The 9,752-nt window shown below is 37.6% G+C and overlaps 1 protein-coding gene across 2 annotated transcripts; it reads right to left on the reverse strand.

Annotated features, from left to right (window-relative positions):
- Positions 1-720: 720 nt before the first annotated feature.
- On the reverse strand, positions 721-6,367 carry LOC121887723. 2 transcript variants are annotated; one of them, XM_042398639.1, is made up of 6 exons: positions 6,145-6,367; positions 4,744-4,801; positions 3,308-3,412; positions 2,921-3,088; positions 2,666-2,761; positions 721-1,649 (listed from the first exon to the last, which is right to left on the reverse strand). In XM_042398639.1, exons 3-6 carry the CDS (start codon positions 3,407-3,409, stop codon positions 1,341-1,343), a joined length of 675 nt encoding a protein of 224 aa, XP_042254573.1. In that variant the 5' UTR covers positions 3,410-3,412; positions 4,744-4,801; positions 6,145-6,367; the 3' UTR covers positions 721-1,340. The 2 variants fall into 2 exon arrangements, with proteins under 2 accessions (XP_042254573.1, XP_042254572.1); XM_042398638.1 differs by lacking the exons at positions 4,744-4,801; positions 6,145-6,367 and having other exon boundaries at positions 3,308-3,837.
- Positions 6,368-9,752: the final 3,385 nt, after the last annotated feature.

Below are 9,752 nucleotides of genomic sequence, written 5' to 3' on the forward strand. Positions count from 1 at the left end.
TTGCAGACTGACGCCGAAGTTGCCTGATTTCTGCTGAACAGGTAAGAGTAACGTTAAAGATTACAACCGAATTAAATATATATTTCTCCCCGCTGGTAATGGTTCAAAACCTAGATGATGTACAATGTTTATTAGCAGTACATTAGTTTCCCCGAAAAGAAATGCCGCCACGTATAACGTTAAATATTAGCACACTGTAGCTTCATCTCACACTGTAAAACCCGATAAGTTAATATAACTTAAAATAATTGTTGAAACAGATTACATCGAAAATTTTAAGTGATAATTATTCCATTTTCTAAGTTAAAGAAACATACTTGTTCAAGTAGTTTTTACTAAGTAATTTCTAGTGACACATACTCAATATTTTAAGTTACATAAACTTTCTTACTTACATCATTATTACTCAGTATTTTGTTTTCAGACTACTAATAAAAATCAAGTATAGCTAACCGTAAAATTTTTGTTACTTAACCAGAAAATGTTTCATTTCTTGGTAAAGCTATTTTCACTTTATGTGAACTTAACTTGTTTAAGTTCAACAAAGTTGTACAATCCTCCCTATACTTAAATATTTCACTTGAAATTTTAACTCAAAATTCCATGTGAAGCAACTTAACTTTTTTTTGGAAACTGATTACATCAATTTTATTAAGTAGATTTGACTAAAAAATACAAACATATTTTGAGTAAACATTAAAAACACATTAACACAGATGATTCAAATGCAAGTTACTATTTTATTTAGTAACCAAAAACATTTTACACTGAAATTAGCACGATAACACCTTCAAAAACAGTGCAGGGGCCTTTGGGAAATTACTTTTTTCCCCAAACTATAGAAGTGGACAATATGTATATACTCCTATAATGGTACATGCCAATTTTTATCATGATATTAATATACAATCGTGGCAAGTTAAAAACATTTTTGTACGTTTCCTGACAAGGAAAGGCAATTGATACCAAAATTATCCAAATATTGCCATAAACCGTTCTGTTCACCAATTTTTCAGTTTGCTTATAATGGCCGCATATTAAAAAGAGTTACATGACAATGAATATTAAGGCAATATCTCTGCTGGTTGACAACTTTCACGTTATACATCAATATCTTGCCCTATACGCTTCCATTCAGTGCAAAAACAGGAACAGTAACATTGAACAATAGTGCAAGGGCCTAACAAAATGGCCTGACAAAAGAACCACATAGTGGACAACCGCATGGTATGGGATCTTACCAGTACAGAATGAGTTTTCTTGAACATTAACACATTCAAAATTGAACAATAAAAATCTTTGAAAAACACATCTCTAAGATGTTTTAAAACAGGAACAAACTACTCCACTGCCAAAAGTTCATTTTTGAGGCTCAAGACCCTGGGTCTCATGTTTCCATCCTCCAGACCCATCAAGACTTTCTGAGTGAAGTCAAAAGTATTTGCCATGTCTTTTGGGTAATTCAGATGCAGTGCATAAATCAGTGCGAAAAGCACTACAAATGCGTCAGCGAATGTGGGAAAATCAATGACTGTTTTACCCTCGAGCACGACCGCAACCTTCTCTGGGCAGAGGTACATGGCATCTGAAGTGGCACTGATCAAGAGCCCAACCGGTAAGTCACCAATGTCTGGTTCAGACTGCGCCACCTGCAGACAACAACAGAAGGGTTACCTTAGGCCCTAGACTCCCTCAGCTATTTCTAAAGGGTGATTGCTGAAAAATATATCAGTGGCTTATCAGAAGACAAATAGCAGTAAAAAAAAAAAATTACAATCTATGAATGTGATTTGATTCACCATATGTAACATAAAATAAAAAATAAGCAATTAATCTTTTAGGGGCGAGTGTACATTTTGTTGACACATGGCATAGCAACTATGGCATTTATTAAGATAAACCTGAAACTTGGTAATATTACCATTGCTTCAAGGGCAGGATTTCAGCATTACAAAAAAAAGGTAGCACTATGGAATTTCCATGGTACTGTTTATTTTCATGTAACTATAGATTTGACTAATTTACACTGGAGTTTGCAGTCCAAGTGACAACAGTGAGAAATGGCCGCTTAATATTTAAGCATACTGAAGCAAACTGAAGCTTGGAATAGATCATGAAATTGTATATTTTGGAGAGTATGAATGATTCAGGCAAACAGAAATTGGGCTAGAACCAGTTATTAAGTTATCAAAATTATCAATATCCATACAATATGGTAAATTTGAATGGCATGTACTCAGAATTGTTTTCTCCAAGATGTGGATTTTCATTCATTCACACAGTGGCAGAGGCATTATTTTTGATTAATAAAATGAATAGACATTTATTAATCATGTTCAGTCCAGTTATTTATTATACCTCATTCCAGTCTACAAATCTTTGAATGTGTACTGTGATCGTAACCTTAACCCCCAAGAAAAACATAACATTAATTAAAGCAGGATTTATTGCATATGGAAACATCGTAATTTCAAAGACACCCATGATTGAAAAGCATATTCAACACATGCCTGTTTTCTGATTTGTGTCCATTCTATTCATATGACTATAATTTTAATGGTAATATTCAAACTCTGAAATTTTTCAACTTGTATAATCAGTGATTTACTGGATTAGAGTAACAAAGAAATTTGACTCTTTGATCAAAATAAATATACTGACTTACATCCCATTGCTTGAGAAATCCAGAGTCGTCATCATGCAGATATGCAGGGAGAGCACGGAGAACAGCAGCACGTCTGACATGAACATCAACTTGTTCCTTGGGAGCAAGAACATATTCTTGCCTTACTATGGCTGGTAAACAGCATAGCCACACAACACTATATTAAAACAAATAGCCCTACCAAAATTCTACCAAAGATAAACCAAAATCTACTGTAACATAATTATAAAGCACCAAGAAGCTTAAACAACTTACCTGGAGGTCATACATCTGGAAGATCCGACTGAGGACTTCAGCTGCTTTCCCTGTCCGTGCAGCTTTCCTCCTGAACAAGCGCTGAAGACGTGGGGCATGTCGATCCAACTCAGCATAGAAGCAGTTCTTTAGGTTGATGTTTGAGATTCTGTGAAACTCAGCACAGATCTGCAAAAACATAAAATGACTTAAGTCAGCGTATAGTGTGTGTTCTTTCTGAAAAGGAAAAATAAAAAACAGCAATAAAAAAATGACACTACCAACCCATGTAGGGTATGTTAATCTACATTTGAGTAAAACTATTCATGTCCTCACAGACAAAGTCATGTAAAAGAATTATATGTGATAGATCTGCTCAAATAGGTGTAGTACAAAAAATGTCTTTACTTGTGACTCCATTTTGAGTGCAGGCCAGCGTTCCAGGATCTCATCAACAGGGGGATCATCACTGACGATCTCATTGCGCCGAAGGGCAAAGGTAGTCTGCATTAACTTTCCAATCAGAGAAAGGTTCTTGTCACTCTTCTTCACTTCATCTACAATTTGCAGTCTCAGTCGTTCAAGGCTTGCAGCATTTTCACCTCTTGGGAAATTGGGAAGGAAATTCACTTCTGCCCTCTTCGGTCTTTTGATGTTGGTGTGAGGAGATGGTTTGTTTGGGTTGTTCCGGCTCCTTTTCCCAGAATTTATAGCTACCTCATGAAATCCTGCACGACTCAACTTAGTGCGGAAGTTCCCCATCTTAAACTTTAAACTATTTTTCCAACCATACCATCCCGTCTGAGATCCTGGCTCTTTCAGACAAGGATGCTTAATGACAAGTGCTTCTGCTACCATTGAAACCTCCTTATCATTGGGGTAAGCTTTGAAGCTATGCATCTTGGCAGCAAGAGTCTCAAGAATGTCATGCTTTTGTCCCCTGGGCAACTTTAGAGTTTTCCCTGTTCTGTCATATGTAGCATTTCCATCACTAAGTAAGAATTCTACCTCATAGGAAAAAATGGGCACTGGAAAAACATCAGGCCATCTGTTGACCCTGTCTGGAGTCATGGCATGAGGCAATATTATCGTGTCATCTGATGCTACTGAACTGGCATCACTCTCAGACCTGATCACTTTCAGCACAGCCTTCTGTGGAAGTTCCTCAATGTCTAAAAAGGAACATAACTGTCCATCAAAATCTGGATCTTGGTATGATAGGCTGAAGTTGAAGTCAAGATTAAACTTTTCTCCTATCATCGTTTTTAACTCATCCACAGATTCTGGACGTGACGATAGAGTCATCTTCTGAATGGGTTGGCCGTCAGTTTCTGTCAAGACAATTTCTGTCTTAAAATCTGAGAATTCACAGCCTAGATGATTCCTACTTTTGTGGGCATTAAAGGAGGAATACACATTAGTGCGGTACTGACAATTTTTGAATGGACAATCCACCATCTCGTGTTGTTTTAAATGCATCCTTAAATGACTGAGAAGAGTTTTGTCATTAAAAGGTTCTTTAAATTTACACACAGCACAGACAAATGACACATATCCTTCTTGATTGTCACTTTGCACAAGCGTCTGAGTATGTAACCGGGTTAGGTGAATTTTCAATGCATTTACTGAATGAAATGTGCAGACACAGTTGTCATAGAGACAAGGCAATTGATTGACTGAGGAGACATTGCTATGATGTAAACGATAATGTTCAAGCAACTGTGCCTTTCTATCAAAGAGAGTAGCACAGAGTTTGCACCTCCAAGCCATTGGAAACCAAAATTCTATTTACAACTCTAATATTTAGAGTGAGAACTGGTACGAGCAGAGCATTATAAACATACCAGATTGAAGAATCTGGTATCTGTATCTCAGCCAGTCTTTTGTTGCTTCAATTTCAACCTGAAGAGAGAAGAGATTGAAAAGTGAGATAGGCTGCAATCTTTTTACAAAACCAGAGCAAAGTAATAGAGAAGCATTGAATAATTGTCAGTTACCTTACATTACAGAAATTACATGAAATATGGTGTTTCAGACTTTAATATACAAAACCCAAGGACACCCGAAAAACACTTTGTTCTTTTTGGTCTCAAAAAATTAAGCTATTTATTTTCTCTTTCTTTGCACAATAAGTTGTCTTCCATGTCAAAATCCTAAAAGGTGAGGGCAACATAGAATAAATACATTCAGCAGGTTACTAATGTAATGTTATGTCTTGCTGATGCCTTGATCGTCTAAAGGCTTTTCTGGGTGTAATTTAGCAAAAAATGTAACAGGCTACTTAATATATTTAAACTTTGGCTAAGTAAAAATCCTCATACATTCATAGGAAAAAAAATACAAATGTTAGAACGGTCCTTTTATCACCAAATAAATATAAAAAACAAAAGTCTATACTGGCTCTTAAGTTTAGCAGGCAAATAAGGATGTTGGGTGTTTTTCTTTTTACTTATTATGTTTTCGTCAACACTGCTAATCTTTGGAGGTCAGGTTACTGCACAAACCCTGGACACTGTGCCCTGACCTTGACCATGAGAGTGTTATTTCACACACAAATCACAAGACTAATTTTTTTTAATGATCTCTCCTTACTAAAATACATGACGTGTAGTAAAACGTTCCAGCATTACATCGGGGCAAAAACTGAATGCAAACCATTGCCTTTACTGAAACTTGCCAAAACTTGCCCGATTAAAATGGGGTCGCATGCCGCCAATTTCTGGTTGAGAAAAGAACCAGAAAACTTAAAAAGCCTGCACAAATAAATTAATGCATCACAAACGGTCCGCCTCAACGGGAAACATTAGAATAACTATTATTGTTGTGTACTCTAATAATTAACGTTAACTTTCAGTGTTTTCAACGTTTTAATTGCCTTTCACTCTTTAATTAGGCAGATATGGTTAACAGTTTTTTCAAATGCATGAAGTAACTCTAAGACACGCCAAATATTAGTTACGTTAATTAAACCCGACAAAACACGTAACTAAACTAACGAATAAAATATTAAGGCAACCACGGAAAACCATATGACCGCTTTCATTGCAGCCAGCATGGTAACAGTTAAAGTTAGCAACAATTAGCTGGTCAGGTCGAGAAACTTGCTGCATGCCACAGCACGTTTCGCTTAAAATATCGTCACAAGCAGTCCCACAGCAAGTTTACCAATCTCTCTTTCTTTCGCTTTAGGCTCTAAATATATCTAAAGAACTCACATGCAAAAAACGTTTAAGCAAACTTCTTACCTGTGCACTGCAGGGATGTAGCAGCAGTAATGGCGGACATTTCCACTTTGGCGAAGAGGCACGTACGCACGTGCGTGACGTCACGCGGATTAAGTGATTACTATCAAATTATTTGAGTACAATATATCAAAATCATTAAAGTGGTTAAGTACTGTACACTTAAAATTAAAAATTCGTTGAAATAACTCAAACATTTTGCCTTGTAATAGCTGTTTTTAATTTTTGAGGTAATACAACTCATCATTTTTAATAAGCTTATACTGTTCGGTTTTACAGTGCAGTTTGTGCCTCTCACAGAGCTGGTGGTCTGATAAGAGACAACAGAGAGGCAATATTGTGCTCATAACCCAAATATTTATTCATTTTCTGTGGCAGTAAGACAACACATGGGCCAATAACTAACTAAGATATTTAGGGCTGGTGATGTGCTAAAGACAAAACATAAAGTCAGAGTAATGAGTTAGTGTGAAAGATAAACTGAGAAGTCTGCTCATCACCGAGTTAATATGTTCTGTGAATATTTTTCACAGTACTCCATAATTTCATTGTATGCTCCTAATTTGTCATTAGGAGCACATGTAAATATTGGGGGGAATAGTTACCTTACAGTCAAACACAAGTAACCTTTTCCCCATTTCAATGTTGAAAAATATGTAATTGCTACCAGGATTTTAATTTTACATTCATCAGTCAGAAGTAGAATTTTTCTGTTATTTATTTTGATGTGTTTATCCAGGCCAGCCAAGGTTCCCAGCATCTTAGGACGTAACATAATGTATTGTCGTGGAAAAATCTTCATATGGGCCAATAAATCTTCAGGTCACCCAAAACTTATAAGAGAAAGACTCAAAAATACACTGGAAGCTGGTACAGTTCAATGTGAATAGGTTTACTGTGCATATGAAAAAAATACAGAGCAAACTGATGCCTTTGTCCTGGGACAAAGAAAAACCAGATGCAAAATCATAAAACCTCATATTATATACTTTTCATAACTCCTACTATTGTGGAGCTTATTTTCTAGACTCCACCTCATTTTTAAATTATGTTCAACCATCTGGTCATTATTTCTGAGTTCATGAGTGACCTTTACGCTTTGGTGATAATACAAGTGTGACTTATCTTAGAAATTACTGCCTCAGCATCTTCCATCTTTTTCTCACACTAAAAATGGACCTGGCGGCCTTTAATCATTTCACACAGAAAACCAAATTGCTATATCACAGATTAGCCTTCTTGCTAACTCCCTGGGAACTGTCTCTTATTGGCATAATGCTATCTTTGCACTCTCACTAGCACATTCGTCATGGGAGGGCAGTTTCCACCACAGTATTACAAGGGTATGTGACTGTGCTAGAACTTATTTTCTTGATGTTGCTGCTGTGTCTCCAGCTATGAGAGAGGTCCCACAGCATTGATGCATGGTATTGCCTATATCTTCATTCTAAAGTGACTATGTATTACTTCAGGGGCATTTCACCATGTGCCATTGATGGCCGGGAGTACATAGGTTTTCACTACAATCAAAGACAACAAAAGTTGTTGTCTTTGAGTTAACATGTATATCATTGCAATGATTACAGCGCGTACATCTGATGAATATCTTAAACTTGCAAATTTAAATTGAACAAATGTGAATATATATATAAAAAAATGTAATAATTATCCAGAAAATATATAAATATAGAAAATGTATAGAACAAGTATAAAAATAAATAAAATATCAAAAATGTAACAAATAAATATGAGTTGATTTGATGCTTTGATGATGAACAGACAGGTGTGTGAGTACTTGAGATACTGTGTGAACATTCCAGAGGGCCTGGAGGGAAACTCAGAGGCCAGGTGTGAAACCAGTGTATTGTCCTTGGGGATCAGGGAACTTTTCCCTGATCCTCCAAACACAGCAATTGGGGATGACAAGTCAGTTTCGCCGGCCTAAAGAGCCATGCTGTCAATAGATGAAATGTCTATAGGCAGCATAACGGTATTCCCAGTTGTCATCCCAAAACTCCCTGGTTTGGCCTAATACCGTAATGTCCTCCCGGTACTGCCTGTGAATGCGTAAAAAGCCTTCTTCAAGGCAGTACTGGGAGAAGTGCGTATTAGGCTCAGCATTTCCTCTCCCAGTCTGTAGGCATGTCCTTATAGTTACCACAAGTACACCATGGTACCCCTGGCACTCCAGCAAAAGGTGGGACCTCATGCCTGCACTGATGCATCATCAAGGCATCAAAAATTAACCCTGGCTGCCTCTGAAGCAGTTCACTGGTGAGCTGCCTGTGCTCCTCCAAGGTCATCTCTTCAAGAAATCTCTGAAAAAATAAAACACAGGAAAAACACAGACAAGGCTTCTCTTTGTTTGATAACGTTAAAAGTTGAGTTAGACTTTTCTGTTGGCTTCACAACTCATTTCAAAAAAGACGAGAGAAAAAGAGAGAGAGAGAGCAGCTGTGGTCGAGAGAGCTAGAGGGTGAATGAAGAGAGAGAGTGCTGATAGTGAGGAAGCCGGTGAATCAGATCAATAAATGTTCTTTGCTGATTGTTTTACAGCGGTTAGGTTCTGAAGCACAAACACGCCCACATCCCCACACACCACCCCAACCCTGCAACTGTATGCCACACCTCCTGATTTGGTCCCTTTGGAGGGTTTCCAGCCTCTCCTCTTCTTCCCTTGCTTCTGCGGTGCCAGTTTTTGCTCTCCTCCCTCGCCTGGCCCTGTCTACAGCAGCACCTCTGCCTCGCCCTCTTCCTTGCCCTCTTCCTCTACCTCTAACCTCCGGTGCTTGACTCTGCAAACGGATAATAAAATATGTAATGTTATCCTGCCAACGCTATCTTGCTATCAATAATGCCTAACGTTAGAATAAAATAACCATTAGTTTTGTTTAGCATTATGTTGCTAATGTTAGCTTGTATTACCAAAACAATAAAACACTCATAATTGCTATCTTACTCTTGAGCTATAACCTATAGTATTATAGACTAAATGACTAAATACATCTACACCTCATCACTTAACTTGTTAAAAGTGCTTGAAGCTGTCGTGGACGATGCCATCTTCAGCCAATAGCTTCTTGTCCTTGAAGGCCACCGTAGCTTCTGGAACTTTTCCAAAGTCTTAGGAAAAGGAGGGGTGAGCGACAAGTGAGTCAATCTAGAACCGTTAGATTAACCATTAGAGGCCACTAAATACCACACATACTACACACTGAACCTTTAACTGTGGTGGCTGTGACAAGTTGAAGAGGGAGGGGCAGGGGCTTGTGTGGTCTTGTAGAATTAGAACTCGATTGCAGTTGTCGGGCATTACAGTATGCTTTTAACTGAGAATTGATGCCATGGGCCAAATCTAAAAACTAAAATATAAAAATTACATAAAGAAATAGAAAAAAAAGCCTTCAAAAAGGGCACTTATCTAGTCAGAGGCCAAAAGGGCAGTTGCTTGGGGTCTATCTGTGCACATACCTGCACTCATGAGTAGCCTAGAAATGCTAGGGAATGGGGAGGGAAATAAGTTACATATCCACTGGGTCACTGAGGTAGGAATATGAGTTACCCTCCGAGGAATGCCAGTTATGAGTTTAATAAGTTATCAATCCAGTAGG

This window comes from Thunnus maccoyii, chromosome 21 (genome assembly GCF_910596095.1).
Source record: "Thunnus maccoyii chromosome 21, fThuMac1.1, whole genome shotgun sequence".
In the NCBI taxonomy this organism is placed as follows: domain Eukaryota; kingdom Metazoa; phylum Chordata; class Actinopteri; order Scombriformes; family Scombridae; genus Thunnus; species Thunnus maccoyii.

Excerpts from the sequence above, each read along its gene's own strand:
- LOC121887723 (XM_042398638.1), bottom strand. The coding sequence starts at position 3,799 with ATGCATAGCTTCAAAGCTTACCCCAATGATAAGGAGGTTTCAATGGTA. Across the intron at positions 3,089-3,307 it reads CACTCAAAATGGAGTCACAA|ATCTGTGCTGAGTTTCACAG; the intron begins GTAAAGACATTT and ends ATGTTTTTGCAG. Across the intron at positions 1,650-2,665 it reads GATTTCTCAAGCAATGGGAT|GTGGCGCAGTCTGAACCAGA; the intron begins GTAAGTCAGTAT and ends TGTTGTCTGCAG.